Source organism: Amblyraja radiata, chromosome 5 (genome assembly GCF_010909765.2).
Source record: "Amblyraja radiata isolate CabotCenter1 chromosome 5, sAmbRad1.1.pri, whole genome shotgun sequence".
NCBI classification, from domain to species: Eukaryota; Metazoa; Chordata; class Chondrichthyes; order Rajiformes; family Rajidae; genus Amblyraja; species Amblyraja radiata.
This window is the reverse complement of record NC_045960.1, coordinates 22,180,080-22,203,232: the sequence shown is the minus strand read 5'-3', so window position 1 is coordinate 22,203,232 and position 23,153 is coordinate 22,180,080. Positions and strand designations below refer to the sequence as shown.

Below are 23,153 nucleotides of genomic sequence, written 5' to 3'. Positions count from 1 at the left end.
ATGTGATTTGGGCCCCATACGAACCAGCAGTGTTTTTCCTGCCGATATTGGGTTCAAATTCACCGCAATTGCAACATTCCAATCGATCACGTTCCAGAAGCAAGATGATTAAAATGCCCAATTTTTTTGGAGATATAAGCCGTCTAAATTGTCCATATTTTGTCTTATTCTCTCTCTCCATGATCATTATTTTTAAACTAAATATTCACAACAGTTTGAGTCGCATGTATTGTGCAAAAAACAATAATTTGATTATATTTTGGGTGGATGTTTCTAGATTAATTTATGGGAATTAAACATTAAATTCCTTCCATCTGGGATATAAATTCATGACAGTGAGATTTAAAAATCATGTTATATTGTGAATTCTTGTGTGAATGGGATTAGTTTGTTATTTGGATACTTAGGCTATTTAAAAAATATATCCTTTTCTTAAGAAATTGAATCTACAGGACATTCTTAATGGGAAAGTAGTGGGCAGAAAGGCATGTCATGTGTGGTTTGAAGAGCAACAACTTGTAGTTTACAATGCCAAAATTGAAAAGTTGAAGAAAAACAAGGTGTACAGAGTTGTTTATTGGTTACAATCTGAGGAGTATGATGATGCTACTGATTATGATATGCTAATGTATCAGCTAGCAACTGATCTTCTCCATAAAGACTTGGTCTATTGCTAGAAATTGTAATTTATTTACCTATCTGTTACGGACTTACAGCATATTATACAATAATATTAAAGTTCTAATCTTGAGAATATCACATTTTTGAATTTTCAAGGCAGTCTGGGTGTTTATTACTATTTCCGTCACAATGGTCAATTTTGTAATTAGCTACAATTAGGTAACTAACCAATTATATGCTTTAATTTCAGGTCATCCAAGTAAGATGTGTTATATTTGTTTCAGAATGCTTCAATCTATAATAACTGAAAATTTCATTCAGTTCTCTTAATTTTTAAGAAAGTTATGGGCTTTTGACTGTCCTCGATCACAGCTTTTGTGTTAAGTCAATGGAAAAGCAATAGGGAACAAGATGCTAATTTCCGAGTATGTAAATGGCCATAACTTTTTTTATACTGAAGATATAAAAGTGAATTAGGTGTCAAATTAAACTTATTTTTATGCTTTATCTGATGAGATAAATTGCAGACTTGATTTTTAAAATCTCAAAAGGATCTATCCAAGAGATGTCATGGCTTTGCCAGTGCCAAATCTACATTTAGCCACAAAATAGAAACTCGTGAAATAAGACTCAAAAGCAGCGTGAATAAGAAATTGGGGGGACAACCCCCAAAGAATAATGAAAAACAGTTGATTTTCCCCAAATGGAGGAAGTTTAATTTTGTTCCACAGGAGTCACTTCTGGGTTAATAGCTAATAATTGTATTGGTTTATTATTGTCATGTGTACCAAGATGCAATGAAAAACTGTTTGCGTGCTATCCAGTCAAATTGTACCATCAAGTCATACTCAAGTACATCAGGTAGTGGAAATAGAAAAATCACCAGAGTGCGGAATGTAGTCTTTTAGCTACAAAGAAAGTGCAGATTTTAAAAGGTGCAAGAGCCACAATGAGGTAGCTTTGGACTAGAGAGATCAATTCTGTAGTCTGATACAAGCGAAGAAAAATCTGGCAATGGTTGTTTTAGATCTTCTTGGGCAGCCCCATGAGGTCAAGGGTGAGTTGCTATCAGTGTGTTTTTGTGGGTTTCTAGGTATCTGATGGGACCAATGTGGGTCACAAACATTTGCACAGATGGGGCAGGTGGTGACATACCAGGCTGCTGGGTAGTTTTTGAGGTGATGCCTTCCTACTTCCTCATAAGCAGGGCTAAATCCTGATGATGTTCTCACAGTACAGCAGTAGGTTTCAGGATTCGGATTGTAATAATAAGGATCAGTAATATATTTCCAATCAGAATAGTATGCAAATTGGAGAGGAAATAGGGTGATGTTTCTTTACATCTCCTGCTCCTGATCATTTTTGTGGAATAGTTAGGTTACTGATTGTAGAAGTGCACTCACTCCAGAAGATTCTGATTTGAGAGCCTCCCCACTACTTTAATAGTAAATATTTAACAGCCACAATGGAGAATACAATTTGTGCAGTTGGCAAGGGAGCAAAGAGAGATTTGGATGGGGTTGGAGAGTGGGCAAGGCACGGGGTCAGAACAGGGGGATGTGAAAGCTGGGGATGAAATATGAGATTGGGAGGAGGGGTGGCAAGGCAGCGGCAAAATCAGTGACAGCCAGAGAGGACACCGGGGTCTCAACCTGAATCTTCGACTATTCCTTTGCCTCCAAAGCATTGCTTGACCCACTGAGCTGTTTTGGGAGTATGATTTTTGCTGCATCTTGTGTGGAGTTTTCTTCTCTGACTGGTTCTTTCTCTTCAATAGGTACTATCTGGCTGATCGGCTCTTGGCTCAGGGTAAAGTGTGGCTGGAGCAAGCTGTGATCGATCACATTGGGACCTGTTTTCCCAGCAGGTATCCTCAGCAGATGTTGAAAAATCTCAGTGAGTCTGATGAGCTGCAGCAGGAGTTTCACCTGTACAGGCTGCAGCAGCTCGATAGGAAATTAGAGCATATGGGTGATGAAGTAAGTAAATATCTATCTGATAAATACTAGAGATAATTAGTGGAGAGAATTGTTGTGATCATCAGTCCTTTCAAAACAATTTGCAGCAGTATAAAATATTTTATGAAAATTTCCCTCATTTTATTGAATTTCCGTTCTGAATGAAATGGCATGGAGGAGTTGCTGATGGAAATGTAGGTGTCTTTATTTAACATGACCTGAGAATGATATGGCTTGAGGTTAAATATATTTCCTGAGTTTTCAATCTGGGTTGCAGCATATCCCTGTTGTGATATATAGTGAGCGTATGTTATTTTTTTATTACATTTGTCCCTTTCTGTTTTTACTTAGTGACTGCAAGGTTATCTTAGCTTGGGGTGCTCTGCTTAGAAGGGATGAGATGACAAATGTCATGAGGAAATCTCCACGATTCCAGCGGGCCTAACCTAAAATTAAAGTGGTGATAATTTGACAGAGTGGGTTTCCTTGTTCATTCGCCACAATGTCCATTGTTCACAGGAACTAGTGAGAACCCACATCAGTCATATCAATGAAAAAAAAGGTGTATTCAGCAGCCAAAGCTGTCATGCAAATCTTTTCTTATCAAGGCTTTGAAGAGGGTGCAGACAAACTTTACCTGAATGCTGCCTGGATTAAGAGGTATTAGCTCACGAGGAGGTTGGACAATCTTGGATTGTTTCTCTAGAAAGCTGACGATTGAGGGGAAACATGATAGAAGTGCCGTATTTCCCGGCAATGAAGACGCACCCCCAATTTAAGTTGCTAAATTTTGAAAAAAGGATGGCGGGACAGGATCAAGGTTTTGGTTTAGTCCAGGGATCGGCAACATCGCCTGCGTGCCCTGAGTCTGGCTGCAGTTCCCAGATCCCTCGCGTCCCTGGGACGAGCTACAGTTCCCAGGTTGCCTGCCCCGGGACTGGCGTAGCGCCCAGGTCGCCTACCCCGGGACTAGTAGAGAGAGAGAGCAAGCCCGGGACGGAGCAGCCAGCCTTCCGCCCATAGCTACCCGCCAACCATCACCTCCACCAGTTGCGCCTGTGCCGTAGGGCACCGTGGCTGGCAGGCCGGCAGAAGGCTCTGAGGTGGTGGCCGGTTCCGCTGTCCGGTCCCAGCGGCCGCTCGCAGCCACATGAGCTACTTCCCTCCCCAGGCCAGGCTCCCCACATGCTGTGAAAGGAACTCTGTGACAGCGGCGCTGTCCTTTTACAGCCACTTCCCACTTTACAGCCGCCTCCCATAAGTTGCCAGCAATGAGGGATAGACTTGGCTATCGTTCTTGATGTTGCTGTACTGAGGGATAGCCAAGTCTATCTTTCTTGGTTAACAACCAAACCTTCGGCCTCCAAGACGCAGGTACATTTTCGTGCCTTATTTTTGGGTAAAAAATAGCATCTTCATTGCCGGGAAATACGGTATATAAAATTATGAGAGCCAAAGGCAGGGTTAAAATTAGAAAATTTAGATATGATTTTGATGCCAACGTCACCTGTCCATGTTTTCCAGGGATGCTGCTTGACCCGCTGAGTCACTCCAGCACTTTGTGTATTTTGCTTTACATTTTTAATGTGAATTGTCTACAGCAGTGGGTATGCGTAGATCCTTATGGCACACCACTTTAAAGTGACATTTTCTATGAGGGTGATACGCATTTAGATAAAACACATTTAGATGAAAAATACACTACTAAAGAATGCAAGGACAGAGCAGAACATGTGAATAAACGTTTAAAGCTGGCAGAAGAGATTGTAAAAGCAATTAAGAGAGGTTTTCTTAGCATTGAATACAAAATCTGTATTTTTGCAAATGATGCAAAACTTTGCAGTATTGCGAATTGTAAGGGTAGTGAGGCATGGAACAGGCAGGAAAATCTGAACTTTTATAAAAGTCTGGTCCAGTCTCAACTTGGGTATTGTGTTCACTTCTGGTCACCTCACAATAGGAGGGATGTGAAGTTCTAAAAAATACCGTTGTTATTTCATTCCACTTTTGTATGTAACATTTCCATCCCATATCCATGCATAGTTCTGTATGAATCTTCTCTGGTAAGTGATGTGCCTTTGAACATTTAATTATGTCAAAATTGCAAATACTTAGGCAAGTGGTGTTGATGCTGACATTTAACAGTGAACGTTTTTGTGATGCAGATGATGGAAGACCAACCATTCATAGCTGAGGAAGAAACAGATGTGAAAGTCCTGGTGCTTTCTCCACGTTGTTGGACTATATCTCCCCTATGCCATCAAGGTGATCCAAAGGCATTCTTTCCACCAGAGCTCAGCAGTTTCCTTGAGGAGTTTTCTGATTTTTGTACACATGGTTAGTATATGTTGCCATTTACAAATATTGTTTCCATTGCACATAGAATGAAAAAGAATAAGGCTCAATTTAAGCAACAGTATCAAAATTAATTGGAACCCACTGTCCACAACCACATTAAAAATTATACTTGGATACAAGAAGTAAGATGAAAAAGAAAACTGTGTCCATGGAGAAGAGGAGGACGCATACAATTATATATTGGAAATTATCAAAAGAGATGATAGATAATAGACAATAGGTGTAGGAGTAGGCCATTCGGCCCTTCGAGCCAGCACTGCCATTCATTGTGATCATGGCTGATCATCCACAATAAGTACCCCGTTCCTGCCTTCTCCCCATATTTGCTGACTCCGCTATCTTTAAGAGCTCTATTTAACTCTCTCTTGAAAGCATCCAGAGAACCTGCCTCCATCGCCTTCTGAGGCAGAGAATTCCACAGACTCACAACTCTCTGTGTGAAAAGGTTTTGCCTCATCTCCGTTCTAAATGGCTTACCCCTTATTCTTAAACTGTGGCTCCTGGTTCTGGATTCCCCCAACATCGGGAACATGTTTCATGCCTCTAGCGTGTCCAAACCTTTAACAATCTTATATGTTTCAATAAGATATCCTCCCATCCTTCTAAATTCCAGAGTATACAAGCCCAGCCGCTCCATTCTCTCAACATATGACAGTCCTGCCATCCCGGAAATTAACCTGGTGAACCTACGCTGCACACCCTCAATAGCAAGAATGTTCTTCCTCAAATCTGGAGACCAAAACTGCACACTATACTCCAGGTGGGGTCTCACTATGGCTCTGTACAACTGCAGAAGGACCTCTTTGCTCTTATACTCAACTCTTTTTATGAAGGCCAACATGCCATTCGCTTTCTTCACTGCCTGCAGTACCTGCATGCTTACTTTCAGTGACTGACGAACAAGGACCCCAAGATCCTGTTGTACTTCCTCTTTTCTCAATTTGGCACTATTTAGATAATAATCTGCCTTCCTGTTTTTGCCACCAAAGTGGATAACCTCACATTTATCCACATTAAACTGCATCTGCCCACTCACCCAACCTGTCCAAGTCACCCTGCATCCTCATAGCATCCTCCTCACAGTTCACACTGCCACCCAGCTTTGTGTAATCAGCAAATTTGCTAATTTTACTTTTAATCCCTTCATCTAGATCATTAATGTATATTGTGAATAGCTGCGGTCCCAGCACCGAGCCTTGCGGTACCCCACTCATCACTGCCTGCCATTTTGAATGGGACCCATTAATACTTACACTTTGTTTTCTGTCTGCCAACCAATTTTCTATCCATGTCAGCACTCTACCCCCAATGCCATGTGCTCTAATTTGCCCACTAATCTCCGATGTGGGACCTTATCAAATGCTTTCTGAATGTCCAGGTACACAACATCCACTGGCTCTCCCTTGTCCATTTTCCTAGTTACATCTTCAAAAAATTCCAGAAGATTGGTCAAGCATGATTTCCCCTTCGTAAATCAATGCTGACGGACCGATCCTGTTACTGCTATCCAAATGTGCCGCAATTTCATCTTTTATAATTGACTCCAGCATCTTCCCCACCACCGATGTCAGGCTAACTGGTCTATAATTCCCTGTTTTCTCTCCCCCGCCTTTCTTAAAAAGTGGGATAACATTAGATGCCCTCCAATCCACAGGAACTGATCCTGAATCTATAGAACATTGGAAAATGATCACCAATGCATCCACGATTTCCAGAGCCACCTCCTTGAGTACCCTGGGATGCAGACCATCAGGCCAGGGGATTTGTCAGCCTTCAGTCCCATCCATCTACCCAACACCATTTCCTGCCTAATGTGCATTTCCTTCAGTTCCTCCGTCACCCCAGATCCTATGGCCACTATTACATCAGGGAGATTGTTTGTGTCCACCTTAGTGAAGATGGATCCAAAGTACCTGTTCAACTCGTCTGCCATTTCATTGTTCCCCATAATAATTTCACCTTTTTCAGTCTTCATTGGTCCAACTTTGGTCTTAACTAATTTTTTCCTCTTCATATACCTAAAGAAGCTTTTACAATCCTCCTTTATATTCTTGGCTAGCTTACCTTTGCACCTCATCTTTTCTCCCCGTATTGCCTTTTTAGTTAACTTCTGTTGCTCTTTAAAAGTTACCCAATCCTCTGGCTTTCTGCTCATCTTTGCTATGTTATACTTCTCTTTTATTTTTATACTGTCCCTGACTTCACTTGTCATCCACGGTCGCTCCTTACTCCCCTTGGAATCTTTCTTCCTCTTTGGAATGAACCGATCCTGCACCTTCTGTATTATTTGCAGAAATACTTCCCATTGTTGTTCCACTGTCATCCCTGCTAGGGTATCTTCCCAGTCAACTTAGGCCAGCTCCTCCCTCATGGCTCCATAGTCCCCTTTGTTCAACTGTAACACTGACACCTCTGATTTACCCTTCTCCCTCTTAAATTGTAGATAGCCATGCTGGGCCCACTTGCCTTGTTCTATGTTGTGTAATCCCAGATAAGTAACTGCTGCTTGGGATAGTTTGCAAGTATTTTCCTAAATCTGGTTTGACTTCCCAGAATGTAACTTCTCACATTTATCTGAATTACATTCCATTGGCTATTCCTCGGCCCACTTGCCCAGCTAATCAAGATTCCGTTGCAATTCTTGATAACCATCTTTGTGTCATCTGCAAACTTACTAATCATGCCTTGTACATTTGTATCCAAATCGTTGATATTGATAACAAACAGCAATGGGCCCAGCACTGACCCATGAGATGCACCATTAACCACAGGTCTCCAGTCCAAAACAAAGCCTTCTACCACTATCTTCTGCTTCCACTTTCAAGCCAATTCTGTCTCCGGTTAGCTAGCTTTCCCTGGATCCCATCTTTTCAAATCTTCCGGAATGCCGAGTTTATGTGGAATTTTATTAAAGGCTTTGCTGAAGTCCATATAGACTACATCTAAGGCCCATATAGACTACATCAAAAACTGTTTGATTACTTCAAGGAACGCGATAAAATTTGTGAGACATGACCTTCAACACAAAAGAAGGCTGACTTCTTAATTGAGCCCTAAAAGTAGCATAACCTCACTACTTTTTTACTCTATCCCTTTGCAATAAATGATAACTTATTTGCTAATTAATAGCTTTGCAAATCATGTGCTCGGGCACCCAGTTCCCTCCATCTCAGAACTCTGGACGTTTTCACGATTGAGAAAATATATTTTTATTGTCAAAATGGACAGTTTCACATTTTCCTTCATCCTATTCCATTTGCTATCCAAGCCTTTCACTATTCGGTAAGTTTCAATGAGATCCTCCCTCATCCTTCTAAACTCCAGCGAGTACAGGCCCAGAGCCATCAAACAAAATAGTTAAAATAATTCCTGCACAAGACCCTGCACAACAATAGAAGATTTGCTTTACTCTGCTGTAATAATAAAAAATTAGCCTGGTGGTTTCAAGGATTTGCATGTCCATTTGGACTTGTGTTACTCATCTGCATAAAGTTGCACAATTGTACCCTTTCTGACCTCAACGCTGTAATGATTTGTCGTGATGTGACCCAGAAGGTTGACTTAGAATTCTTACCCTTAGCTTCAAAATGCACAGTCTCTTTCCACTATAACTTAAAGCCTTATCCCTTAAAGTCCTGACACCCTTGCAAAGCAACGGTGGTGCTTGGTAATCACTGCTTCTGTTCACTGGAATTTCTGCTGAGGTCTCCACCCTCTCACCAACTTCTGTAGTTGTTCACAAAATTATCTGGACAGCACGGTGGCGCATCAGTAGAGTTGCTGCCTTACAGCACTTGCAGCGCCGGAGACCCTGGTTTGATCCCGACTACAAGTGCTGACTGTACGGAGTTTGTACGTTCTCCCCGTGACCGGGTGAGTCTTCTCCAAGATCTTTGGTTCCCTCCAACACTCCAAAGATGTACAGGTTTGTAGGTAAATTGGCTTGGTATAATTGTAAATTGTCCCTAGTGTGTGTAGGATAGAGTTAATGTGCGGAGATCGCTGATCGGTGCGGACTCAGTGCGCCGAAGAGCCTGTTTCCACGCTGTATCACTAAACTATCAAGAGTTTTACGTGAAATAGTTGCAGATGTTTAGTTTAGTTTATTGTCATGTGTACTGAGGTACAAATAAATACTTTTTGTTGTGTGCTATCCAGTCAGCAAAAAGACCAGACATGATTACAAACAAGCCGACCACAGTGTACAGATACAGGATAAAGGGAATAACATTTAGTGCAAAACAAAGTCCAGAGAAATCCGAGCAAAGATAGTCCGAGGGTCTTCACTGAGGTGGATGGAAGGTCAGGACCACTCTCGGGTTGGTGATAGGATGGTTTAGATGCTTGATAACAGCTGGAGAGAAAATAGCCCTGAATCTGGAGATATGCATTTTCACACTTTTGTACCTCTTGCCTGATGAGAGAGGAGAGAGGAGAGAAGTATTGGGTACACAAGTGCCGATGTTTAAATACACCATGGATCTTGAACACTCTCAGCAGATAAGATGGTAGGAGAGGAAAGGAAGGGGAGTAAATGGGGAAGTGAAGGTTAGGAACTTAACATCATTATGTGAAAACTGCTGGAATCCATTAAAGTAATCAGAACAGGCATTTTGTAGGTCATCATATAATTAGGCAGAGTCAGCACAGTCTTACGATGCTTGACAGTTTTCTGAGGATATAGTAATTGATCACTTTGACATCTAATAAGGTATCACAAAAATAGTGATAGTAGTTACATAGACATGTGAAGGAGATATTAGTGAAAGGTGAGAAAACAGGTTTGCTGACCTTTTCCGGTGAGGCCTTTGGCTATTAATAGGTCCTTTTAATTACACGAAACATGCCTAGGTAACGTATCCAAGTTTGCTGACAGTACTATGATAGGTGAGAAAGTAGTTCATGAGGAAGGAGCAGAGCATCTGGAAAGGAATCCTGAAGGGTTGAGTAAGGTTGCAGTTGGTGTATCAAATAGGAAAATGTCAGCTTTTCAATTTGCTGCAAAGAATAAAGGTAATGAAACACTTGGGTTCAGATCTTAGTGTGCTGAGAAATCACCTGTCCATCTGTAAAACAGCTATGAAAGCAAAAGGGGTATTGTGCTTTATCACATGGAGATTGCTTATGTGAATATTGACCCTTGACACAGTTGTATAGGTTTTTGAGATCACACTGGGAGTGATATGTGCGTTTTTGTTTTCTGTCCTTGATCGGCCTGTCCCACTTAAGCGACTTTTTAGACGACGGCAGGAAACTATGCAGTTGCCACATGTTCGCGGGTGGTTGCTGGGGAGTCGCCTTCATGGTTGTGAGGAGTTCCCGCATCCTGGGAACTAGTCGTGGCCTCATTATGGTCGCCACGACTTTTTCAACATGTTGAAATATTAGCGTTGACTAGAATGAAGCCGCCATGGATAGTAGCGAGAATTCTCGTGCCGTAGATGGGTGGCCAAGAGGTCCTAGTGGGTTGCCAGGAGGTCGAAGGTTCTCTTAGGTTCTCGTAGGTTGAAACTGGTGCTGACCGGTGAATTTCATTGGCTCATAGGGGGAAAAAACGTAAGCAGTAGTTTTCAGAACCAAGGATAACCGACTGGTAATGTTAAATGTCCGCCGAACTTCACAGCTGTGTATCTCTGGCTTCTTAAAAGTTGTCTCCTCTCCTTCTCCCCCCCCCCCCCCCCCCCCCCCTCCCCTCTTTTAAAGGACTTACCGTACACTGCTTTTTAGCTTCTTAATTACAGCGCCATACTTCCTGTTTATCGCGGTGTGTGTCTGTATCGCATTGACTTTGCGCCGTGTGAATTTCACTCAGACAGGGCTCCCCCCGCTTGTCCTGTCCCCTGCCTGCATAACGGGCTGGTGAAGGAAGCGATGTGTGTGTGTGTGTTCCACTCTGATAGTCGCCGTTCCAGTTGCCGGTTTTTCAGGCAGCTGCCGGCAACTTGACGGTCACCGGCAGTCGCCTGAAAAATAGCCGAAGTGGGACAGGCCCATTAAGGAGGATCTTCAATTCAATTCAATTCAACTTTAATGTCATTGCACAAATACTGAGTATGGGTACAACGAAATGCAGTTTTGCGTCAGTCCGTAGTAGTGCAATATAGAAATTTAAAAAAAAAGAGGATACAGAATAATAAAAAATACAGAATAATTAAACAATGGGGACGGAGGGACCGGAGGAATCTATCGGCGGGACTCCGAGTTCAGCAATGCGACGGTATGATTGTAGAAGCTGTTCCTCATCCTACTGGTACGAGACCTGAGGCTCCTGTACCGCCTCCCTGATGGGAGGAGGGCAAACAGTCCATGGTTGGGGTGGGAGGGGTCTTTAATGATCTTCCCAGCTCGTTTCAGACACCGTTTTCGGTGGAGGGCATCCATGGCAGGGAGCGGGGCACCGATGATGTGCTGCGCGGTTTTCACCACCCGTTGTAGTGCCTTCCTGTCCGCAACAGTGCAGCTGCTGTACCATACCGTGAAGCAGGCGGTCAGGATGCTCTCGATGGTACACCTGTAGAAGTTGGTCAGGATCTGGGGGGACAGGTGGGCTTTCTTGAGCCTCCTCAGGAAGTAAAGGCGCTGCTGTGCCTTTTTGATCAGCTTGGAGGTGTTGAGGGACCAGGACAAATCCTCCGAGATGTGTACCCCGAGGAATTTGTAGCTGGAGACGCGCTCCACCTCAGTCCCGTTTATGTGGATGGGGGTATGTCTGCCCCCTCTGACCTTCCTGAAGTCGACAATAAGTTCCTTCGTCTTCTTGGAGTTGAGGACGAGGTTATTATTGGCACACCAGGTTGTCAGGTGCTGGACCTCCTCTCGGTAGGCTGACTCATCGTTGTCACTGATCAGTCCTACCACCGTGGTGTCGTCAGCAAACTTAATGATGGCGTTGGATCCGTACTTAGGGATGCAGTCGTGGGTGAAGAGGGAGTAGAGGAGAGGGCTGAGCACACAGCCCTGTGGCACGCCGGTGTTCAGTGTTATAGTGGTGGAGGTGAGGTTGTTGACCCTAACAGACTGTGGTCTGTTGGTGAGGAAATCCAGTGTCCAGTTGCAGAGGGAGGTGGAGATGCCAAGCCCGCTGAGTTTGGTGATCAAGCTGGTGGGGATGACAGTGTTGAAAGCGGAGCTGAAATCAATGAACAGCAACCTGATGTAGGAGTTGTTGTTGTCCAGGTGGGTCAGGGCAGAGTGTAGGGCCGCCGATATGGCGTCCTCTGTAGACCTGTTGGCCCGGTAGGCAAACTGATGGGGGTCCAGTGTGGGGGGGAGGCTGGCTTTGAGGTGAGCCAAGATCAGCCGCTCAAAGCACTTAGCAATGACAGGGGTGAGTGCCACTGGGCGGAAATCGTTGAGGCTCCCTGTGGCTGACTGTTTGGGCACTGGCACGATGGTTGATGTCTTGAGGCAAGTGGGGACAACACCCTGGGCCAGTGAGTGATTGAAAATGTCGGTAAAGACTTGGGATAGTTGTCCAGCACATGCCCTAAGCACCCGGCCAGGGATGCCATCGGGGCCGGCAGCTTTGCGCTCATTCACCTTGCTCAGTGCATCTTGTACAGCAGAGGTGGAGAGACTGAGGGGTTGTTCATTTGGGGGTGGAGCAACTTTGATGGCTGGGGTTTTGTTATCTCGGTCAAAGCGAGCATAGAAATGGTTTAGCTCGTCAGGAAGGGTGGCGTTGTCTGGGGGAGGGGTGTTAACTTTCTGGTAATCGGCAAGGGATTTGATTCCTTGCCACATGCGCCTGGGGTCAGAGTTGTTATGGAAGTGCTCCTCAATCCGCCGTTTGTGATTGAGTTTGGCATTCCTAATTCCCATTTTCAGATTGGCCCTGGATGAGCTGTATCCCTCAGCGTCGCCAGATCTGAAAGCGGCATCGCGAGCCTTCAGTAGGAGTCTGACCTCCCTGCTCATCCACGGCTTCTGGTTAGGGAAGGTCTTTATTTCTTTGTGGGTAGTGACATTATCGGTGCAGAATTTTATATAGTCCATAACTGTTGAGGTGAATGAGTTGATGTCCACTTGTGAATTGAAGGTGGACTGGGTAGCAAACAGACTCCAGTCTGTCTGCTGAAACTGCTGCTGTAAAACAGAGACAGCCCCCTCAGGCCAGACCTTCACTGTCCTCGTGGTAGGTTTCACACGTCTGATCAGAGGTGTGTATTTGGGGAGCAGGAACAGAGAGAGGTGGTCAGACTGACCAAGGTGGGGGAGGGGGAGGGCTTTGTAGGCTTCAGTAATATTAGTGTAAACTAAGTCCAGAATATTGTTTCCTCTGGTTGGGCAGGAAACATGCTGATGGAACCTGGGGAGTACAGTTTTAAGGTCGGAGTGGTTGAAATCACCCGCAACAATAAATGCCCCCTCTGGGTGAGCAGATAGATGTTTGCTGATAGCAGCTTGCAGCTCTTCCATTGCTAGCCTGGCATTAGCGCCCGGGGGTACATAGACTGCGGTGATAACAGTCGATGAGAATTCTCTTGGCAAATAGAAGGGCCTGCACTTTAACATCAGGTATTCCAGGTCAGCAGAGCAGTGACTATCAATCCTAACGACGTCCGTACACCATGAGTTGTTCACATAGATGCACAGTCCGCCGCCCTTGGTCTTACCGGAGTCCTCCGCTGTTCTGTCGGCCCTGAAGACAGTGCGCCCCTCCAGCTCGATGGCGTTGTCCGGGATGTTGCCGTTGAGCCATGATTCAGTAAAGACCATGGCGTTGCAGTCAGCGATCCGTCTGTGTGTGGTGATCCGCAGCCTTAGTTCATCGATTTTACTCACCAGGGACCGGACATTCGCGAGGAAAATTGCCTTAGAATCGATCTAAAATGGATTCACGAACTTGTTCTTGAGGAAGAATGAGTTGACCAGTGAAGAGACCATGTAAGGTCGTTCAATGCTCGAGTTTAAGTCATCTCTCTGAAATAAATTTTGATTGAATTGACAGGTTGGTTGTTGAAGGTATTGTTTTCTCAGGCTGCAGAGCCCAGAACTATGAAGCATTGTACTCAATTGATGAATATATATATATATATATATATATATATATATATATATATATATATACGACTATTGGTACAGGGAACACATGGAGATCAGATTGGAAAGTAAGAAGGTAGAGAACCAGCCACAATCATGTTGAATGGCAGAACAAGTTTGAAATTAGCCATCTTCTCCACCTCTTGCTTCAGTGTTTCTTGATAATATGACTAATTCTCTGATTTCTGTCCTGCTCGTAGGTCAGCGTGTATATGGGTTTAGTAGCACAAAGCCTCGCCGGATACAGTGGACATGGCTGGGACATGCTATCATATCCTATGGATCACTGACCTTGCACATGTCAACTCTACAAATGTACATCCTGCTGCAGTTTAATGAACATGAGGTAAACCAGGAAATCCATGCAGGAGATGTTTTAGAAGTTATGCTCCATCCATCTCTCGTGCACCACACTAGTGTGTGACATGAATCTTTAAAAAAAAATTGTCCACTTTGATGCACTGTATAAGAGATTTGTGCAATTTTTTAGCAGCAGTTGTTTTAGTATCTCGTCTGTTGTGATTTGCAGATTGGAGAAGTGATTTCTATATTGTTGCTGATTTAAAATTATACTTGACAATTTGCATAAAAATTCAAAGTAGTATTGTAAAGATACGATTGTTCTTTATCTTGTAAAGAAAAATGTAATGATGCTGATAAATTTGTTTTTTTAGTTTAGAGATATAGCGCAGAAACAGGCCCTTTGACCCACTGAGTCCACACTGACCAGCGATCCCCGCACATTAACACTATCCTACACATACTAGGGACAATTTAACCAAGCTAATTAACCTATAGACCAGTACGTCTTTGGAGTGTGGGAGGAAACCGGAGCTCCCGGGGAAAAATATCTGATTTTAAATAGGGTGCAGAAATTGAGAGACCTGCAGATTACTGTAGACTAATTTCAGGATATGTGTTAATTAATATGGCTGTCTGGAATAAATGGCAAGAGTTGGATTTAAAAATAAAATTTGGAGAATGTGGGCATCACCTGCAAGGCCATCATTTGAAGTCCAATTTTAAATGCACTTGAGAAGTTACTAATTACTCCCGCAACACCTTTAACTTGAGTTCCATGGTATTAAGTGACTTTAGGTGATAGTGATTTTAAAAATTGGCGAAATACTTTCAAATCAATATGGTGTTTGATCTGTCAGGGAATGTGCTGGAGATACTGTATTCATTATCCTCTGTCCTTTATCCTTCTGGGTTGCACAGATTAGCGGCTTGGGAGATGTTAAGAAGCTGCACTGAGGCCATAAGGAGAACATTAAGGTGGTGGATGTGGCAGTTAGTCAAACATGTTGCTTTGACCTGGATGGTGTCCAATACTGGGAGTTGTTGATGTTGCACTGATGATAAATGAGTTAGCCAGAAAGAAAAGAGAAGGTAGAGCCTTAGATTAGAAAACGTTTAGGAAATAAGAATTCAGAGATGAGAATGTTTTAAAGTATTTATAAGGTAAATGAGATGAGTGCTTCCAATGGTGGAGAGACAGCAATGAAGAAGGCAGAGAAATAGACAAGAGAACTAGAGGTTGGAGTGTAGGGGTGATATGGGGGGGGGAACAGGTGAGAAATTTATTTCCAGGAGTAACCTAGGATGCCCAACACCCTATTATCTGAAAATAGGCGATGTAAGCATGCTGCCAGACAAAGTGTTAAAGGTGGTACAGTTAGAGCATTAAAAAAAACTGGACAGTTACATGAATAGAAAAGATTTGGAGGGGGATGGGCCAGACAAAGACAAGTGGCACGAGCTGGTGAGGCAACTTGGACAGCAAGATCGAGTTGGACCAAAGGACCAGTTTCTGTGTTATATAGCTTTATGACTCAAATATAATGTCACTTTCAAAAGAGAAGTGGGAAAACAGGGTACATTTTCAAGAGTTATAGGGAAACAACAAAGTATTGGAACAGCAATGGGAAGAATGTCTGGGAATAATTCAGAAGGTGCAGGATCTTGGGGAATGGGGAATAAAGAAATGGAAGATGAGTTGAATAACCTTTTTGCACCAGTCTTCACAGTGGAAGACATCAGCAATGTGCCTGAAATTCAAGAGGGTCAGGGGGTGGAAGTTAGTGAAGTAGCTATTACTAGCTGAAGGTGGATAAGTCACCTGCACCTGGATGGACTGCAGCCCAGGTGTTCTGAAAGAGGTGGCTTTAGAGACATTGGAGGCATTAATAGTGATATTTCAAGAACCACGAGAGTCAGGAGTGGTTGCAGACAATTGGAAAATTGTCAATATTACCCCGCTGTACAAGAAGGGAGCACAGAATAGTGGGAACTATAGGCTGGTTAGTCTGACTTCAGTGATTGGTAAGATTTTAGTCCATTATAAAGGACGAGCTTACGGAATACTTAGACGTTCATGATAAAATAGGTCAAAGTCAGCATGGTTTTGTGAAAGGCCGTTCTTGCCTGAGGAATCTGCTGGAATTCTTTGAAGGAGTAAATAGTAGGACAGACAAAAGAGAATCAGAGGACATTTTTCACCTAGATTTTCTGAAAACCTTTGATAAGGTGCCACACGTGCTAAGGAAGATCAGAGCCTATGATACCAAAGGGCAGATTCTCGCATGGATAGCAGATTGGCTGGATGGCAGAAGGCAAAGGGCGGCTATGAGGGGGGCTTTTTCAGGTTGGCTGCCAGTGACTAGCGGAGTTCCGCAGGGGTCAGTGCTGGGGCCGCTACTCTTCACGTTGTATAATAATGATTTGGTTGAGGGGATTGAAGGCTTTGAAGCCAAGTTTGCGGATGATACGAAAATAGGTGGATGGGGCCGGTAGTGCAGAGAAAGTAGGGACTCTGCAGAACGACTTGGACAGGTTGGGCGAGTGGGCAGAGAAGTGGCAGATGGAATATAGTGCAGCAAAGTGTGGAGTCATGCATTTGGTAGTAGGAATAAAGGCAGAGACTATTTTCTAGATGGGGAGAGAATCCAGAAATTGGAGGTGCAAAGGGACTTGGGATTGCTGGTGCAGGATTCCCAAAAGCTTAATCTGCAAGTCGAATCGGTAGTAAAGAAGGCAAACAAAATGCTAGCATTTACTTCAGGAGGGCTAGAATACAAAATCAGGGATGTAATGCTGAGGCTCCATAAGGCACTGGTCAGGCCACATTTGGAGTATTGTGAGTAATTTTGGGCACCGTATATGAGGAAGGATGTGCTGGCACTGGAGAGGGTCCAGAGGAGGTTCACAAGAATGATACCAAGAATGAGTGGGTTAACTTATGATGAGCATTTGACGGCACTGGGTCTGTACTTGCTGGAGTTTAAAAGAATGAGGGGGGGCCTCATTGAAACGTACCGAATAGTGAAAGGCTTGGATAGAGTGGATTTGGAGAGGATGTTTCCACTAGTGGGAGAGTCTAGGACTAGAGGCCATAGCCTCAGAATTAAAGGACGATCCTTTAGGAAGGAGATGAGAAGGAATTTCTTTAGTCAGAGGGTGGTGAATCTGTGAAATTCTTTGCCTTCTGTGGGCATTACAAGCCCACAGAAGGCTGTGGAGGCCAAGTCAATGGATATTTTTTAAGCGGAGATAGATTCTTGATTAGTATGGGTGTCAGGGGTTATGGGGAGAAGGCAGGACAATGGGGTTAGAAGGGAGAGATAGATCAGCCATGATTGAATGACGGAGTAGACCTGATGGGACGAATGGCCTAATTCTGCTCCTATTACTTATTACCTTATTGGATTAAATAACTTGTCATGTGAAGAGTTGCAGGGACATGAGGGGCTGAAAATAATTGTGATCCAAAAGATTCTTGGGTTAAAATTTCTAACATTTTTTTTAAATTTTCATCTAAAAGGAAGTTTCTGTGGAGACCATTGTAAAATCGACTGGCTTATCCCCAGTTCTGATCATACATGCGTTAGAACCTCTGATTGGAGAAAATCATATCTTCATTCAACAGGACATTGATCAAGATCGTCTCAAAGGTATAACTCTATAATTCCTGCTCACTATATAGGGATTAATCTACCATGATGTTCCCACATTGCAGAATATGTTGGGTTTCTATATGAAAAATATTTAAAATTTTCAAGTAACAGGATTGATGAGGGTGGTAGAGTAGATCTCTATTTTTCCCAGCAAGTTGCGGGTGTACAGGGTAATCAGGCAAAGGGAAATGAAGACTGATGGAATTGCTTCCCTGGGAATTGACATCGATCTGATGCGCCAAATGGCCTCCTGTGTCAATATAATTATCAATGTCCAATCAAGACCTGAAACCCTTGGGATGTGTGGGATGTAGCAAAGGAAATGTTGCTGGTGGTGCTAACCATTTTCTATATTTGTACACTTCAGGGGTCTTGAGGCTAAATGATGAGGTGTTGGCCAGAGGATCAGCAAAGAAAGAGCACTGCTCACTGCTGCCAGAGCAAACTTATTTAAATGTGGACGAAGACGCCGCTGGCACATTGGAACGCAAGAGGAACATTATCTATTGCGTGATTATTCAGATTATGAAATCGGAGAAAGAGCTTCATATTGATAATCTTGTCTTCAAGGTAATTATTCTCAAAGGAAAAGAATGCTGGAAAAAGTCAATGGGTCAGGCAGAACGTGTGGGAAGAGAAACAGAGTGAATGGTTGAGGTTGAACTGAAAAAGAGAGATATATATTATAGAATGAGTGTGGGTGAAAGATAGATATAACAACGGGACTATAGACACAACATGCTGGAGTAACTCAGCGAGACAGGTAGTAGCTCTGGAGAGAAGGAAATGGTGACGTTTCAGGTCGAGACCCTTCTTAGAAACATAGAAATTAGGTGCAGGAGTAGGCCACTCAGCCCTTCGAGCCTGCACCGCCATTCAATATGATCATGGCTGATCATCCAACTCAGTATCCCGTACCTGCCTTCTCTCCATACCCCCTGATCCCTTTAGCCACAAGGGCCACATCTAACTCCCTCTTAAATATAGCTAATGAACTGGCCTCAACTATCTTCTGTGGCAGAGAATTCCAGAGATTCACCACTCTCTGTGTGAAAAATGTTTTTCTCATCTCGGTCCTAAAAGATTTCCCCCTTATCCTTAAACTGTGACCCCTTGTTCAGTCTTCAAGTCTCGACCCGAAACATCACCTATTCATTTTCTCAAGAGATGCTGCCTGTCTCGCTAAGTTACTCCAGTATTGTATGTCTATCTTCGGTTGAAACCAACATCTGCAGTTCCTTCCTACATATAACAAATAGAATATCTCTCGTTGGGTTGCCCTGGGGATATTCTACCGATGACTGGTTGATTATTGAGGGAAGTTGGGGAGAAAATAAAGAAAGGAACATATAACTGTAAATGGCTTGATTGTAATCATGTATAGTCTTTCCGCTGACTGGATAGCACGCAACAAAAGCTTTTCACTGTATGTCGATACATATGACAATAATCTAAACTGAAACTGATAAAAGGTTTGTACTTTAGGTCATCTGCATCAAACACTTTAGGAGAAAGAAAAACTGAGTTAAGATGAATAATCTAAGCAGAACTAGCCAGTTCAGACATAATAGAAATGCATTACCTGAAATTATTGAAATGGGTATTGAATTCCAAAGGCTGCAAATCCACTTGGTTCCTCCAGTAGGTATGGGAGCTTGCCTGTGCTCAAATTACATGTCTTTTAGTGGAATATGTGGAGCAAATTTAGTTTCAGTCTATCTGAAGCCTTTCCTTCGATTCTTCCTGTTGTCAGCTATTGTATTGGCACTGCATACTGCACGTGTAGAATTCCAAAATGTCATTAATTTTGCTGCTGATTTCTACTCTGCTCTCACATTTGACGAGGACCATCTTCCCTTTCAGGATTTCTCAGAGGATTGCTCAGTCATAAACATGCGTTACAAAAGACACAAAGTGCTGAAGTAACACAGCGCGTTACTCCAGCACGTTGTGTCTTTTTAATAAACCAGCATCTGTAGTTGCTTGTGTCAACATCCATTACAAGCCCACAGATTTGAACTGTTATCTTGACTAAATTACTTCTTGCCCCACTTTCTAAGGAATCCACTCCATTCTCACAGTTTCTCTATCTTTGGTGTATCTGGTCAAATGATGGAGATTTTCCATCCCTCTTAACCAGGTGTCTCCAAACTATGGCCCGCGGGCCACATCTGGCCCGCCACGAGATTTTATCCGTCCCGCAGCAAGCTCTCAACACGTTCCGTGCAGCAGGCTATTTAGTGGGTTCCCCGCCCCTGGTCCCTGCACCGGTTGCAACCCAGGGGCGGGGATACACCGCCCCGAGTACCCTCGGCCTCTCCCTCGGCTCCAGGGACGCTCGCCCCCTACCCGACTTCATCGCCGCCCTGCTGGAGAAGACACGTATAGAGAGACAGAGACAGAGAGACAAACAGAAATACATAGAGAGATACATAGAGAGAGTAGGAGGGAGAGAGACAGAGAGAGAGACACAGAGAGAGAGAGACAGAGAAAGAGAGAGACAGAGGGAGAGAGAGCGACAGACAGACAGACAGAGAGAGAGAGAGACAGAGAGAGGGACAGAGGGAGGGAGAGAGAGAGAGAGCGACAGACAGACAGAGAGAGACAGAGAGAGAGAGAGAGGGAGAGAGAGAAGGAGAGAGAGAGAAATACATTATATTTATAAAATTGACATTTCTTTATTTTTTCCTACGGCCCGCAAAAATGTGCCAAATATATAATGTGGCCCTCATACTGAAAAGGTTAGAGGCCCCTGCTCTTAGCCATCAAGTTCAAGTGAGTTTATTGTCATGTGTCTCTGATAGGACAATGAAATTCCTGCTTTGCTTCAGCACACAGAACATAGTAGGCATTTACTACAAAACAGATCAATGTGTCCATATACCATTATATAAATATATACACACACATGAATAAATAAACTGATAAAGTGCAAATAACAGATAATGGGTTATTAATGATCAGAGTTTTGTCCGAGCCAGGTTAAATAGCCTGATGGCTGTGGGGAAGTAGCTATTCCTGAACCTGGTCGTTGCATGATTTCCATGGCTTCCCTTCCACCATAAGGGTTAAAAGCCCTTAACCACATCTCACTTATTTCCTGCACATCCACTCTCAACCCTCCTCCTAAAGAGATTAAGAATAAGATTCACCTGGTCCTCAGCTTCAGCCCAACAGTCTCCACATTCAACTGATCATTCTTGGCAATTTCTGCCACCTACAGTAAACTTCCACGACCAAACACTCCTCTGGCTCCTGTATTCCAGCACATGCTGCATATTTTGTTGTTTCACCAGGTTGATTCTTCATTCTGAGTATGTCTGGTGCTATACCTGACATGATGCCCTCTTGCACTCTTCATTGTCTTAAAGGAAAGTGACCATGGGATTGTAGATATATGATGATACCATGAATTATAAAAAGTGGTGCACGACCATCTTAAGTTTAGTTTAGTTTAGAGATTCAGTGCGAAACAGGCCCTTTGGCCTACTGAGTCTGCACCGACTAGCGATCCCCGCACATTAACACTATCCTACACACACTAGGGACAATTTACATTTATAGAAAGCCAATTAACCTACAAACCTGTATGTCTTTTGAGCGTGGGAAGAAACCGAATATCTCGGAGAAAACCCACGCGATTACGGTGAGAACGTACAAACTCTGTACAGACAGCTCCCGTAGTCGGAATCGAACCCGGGTGTTGAAAGTGCTGTAAGGCAATAACTCTACTGCTGCGCCACTCTGTCGCCAGAACTCTAAAGATCAGTGTAATATATCTATTGCTTAATCCCCTACTCACCCCAATATTTTACCTTTGTTCTCACTCACCTTTTCCTTGAAATGAAATAGCCTCCCAATCTTAAACCAAAATGTAAAGCTTTCCCAATAAACTTGAGTTTTGCTGATGTTTTAAACCTGGCAGATAACTGCTGCGCGTTAGGTTGTGTGAAGTCATTGAGAGGCAGAGGCGACAGCTCATAATTTCAGCACAACACATTATGAAGTGTGGAGCAAGTGGTGAATGGTACCTTCCCCAGTGAGACTTGTATTCCACTTTACATCACACACCTTCCATTTTGGAGCAGCAGAGGTGTTAGTTTAGACAGGGATTAGCTACCTCAGCTATGGTGTTAGAAAGCACAAGAAGGTTGTTATTTTCCCAGCATTCCTGAGGGAGTGCTCACTTCCATGAATAGATCCTGCTCCATCGGCATCAATTGTTCTCGACTATCTCACACAGGTAGCTAAGAATTGCATCTGACATTGAGTGTCAGTCAAGCTGGACCAAATACACATTTTCACCAAACTGGGAATTCTAGCAAAACCCCCACTCCTGGGCTTTCATGCTGTTCCTTGTTTGAATGCAGTTCACTCAATGAAGACCCAAGTTGTACTCTGGATTATTTTTCCCACTGGGCTTCACATTACATCGGACTATTTACTGAACAACTCTGTTAGCAGGGATTGAATGGACGAGTTCAGCCTTGTGAAACATTCAAGAATGAGCCACTAATGGCATGTCCAGAACAAGGGGTCACAGTTTAAGGATAAGGGGGAGATCTTTTAGGACCGAGATGAGGAAAACATTTTTCACACAGAAAGTGGTGAATCTCTGGAATTCTCTGCCACAGAAAGTAGTTGAGGCCAGTTCATTGGCTATATTTAAGAGGGAGTTAGATGTGGCCTTTGTGGCTAAAGGGATCAGGGGGTATGGAGAGAAGGCAGGTACAGGATACTGAGTTGGATGATCAGCCATGATCATATTGAATGGCGGTGCAGGCTCGAAGGGCCGAATGGCCTACTCCTGCACCTATTTTCTATGTCTCAGTCAATTGACACAACAGTTTGTTCAGAATAAATGAACTATTTTAGATAAGTGAGTAGACCTGCAGTTTCAAAGTTATTACTAACATTGGGTCACTGAATCTTTTGCAGGTGATCGACAAGTGTCAGAACCAGGAATTGAATTCAGCGAATAGATTACTTCGCTCTAATTGCAGCAATATGGATGTTCTGTCCTGTATCATGCACCTTATCAACAAGGGTTACATCAGACGCAACGAGGACAACCCTCACATTCTGGAGTACGTGCTTGAGGATCCAACAACCCCACGAAAAGGGCAGGCACAAATAATGCTTCGAAAACTTGATTCAAAGGCCACGGGAAAAAACAGCAATGATAAAGAGTATCTATCAGTATTTAGGTAACACCAAA

At 43.4% G+C, this 23,153-nt stretch overlaps 1 protein-coding gene across 6 annotated transcripts in view; it reads left to right on the top strand.

Moving 5' to 3' along the window:
• The window catches only part of cul9 (cullin 9), a 153,424-nt gene that overhangs the window by 90,721 nt on the left and 39,550 nt on the right, over positions 1-23,153 (top strand). For all 6 annotated transcript variants that reach the window (XR_004411993.1, XM_033020721.1, XM_033020723.1 and 3 more), the window contains exons 24-29: positions 2,399-2,600; positions 4,745-4,916; positions 14,180-14,325; positions 17,803-17,932; positions 18,303-18,505; positions 22,874-23,142. Coding sequence is in view for 5 of the 6 variants with exons in the window: in XM_033020721.1 (XP_032876612.1) it covers positions 2,399-2,600; positions 4,745-4,916; positions 14,180-14,325; positions 17,803-17,932; positions 18,303-18,505; positions 22,874-23,142 (1,122 nt within the window). In the remaining variant the exon portion in view is untranslated. The remainder of the gene's footprint in view (positions 1-2,398; positions 2,601-4,744; positions 4,917-14,179; positions 14,326-17,802; positions 17,933-18,302; positions 18,506-22,873; positions 23,143-23,153) is intronic.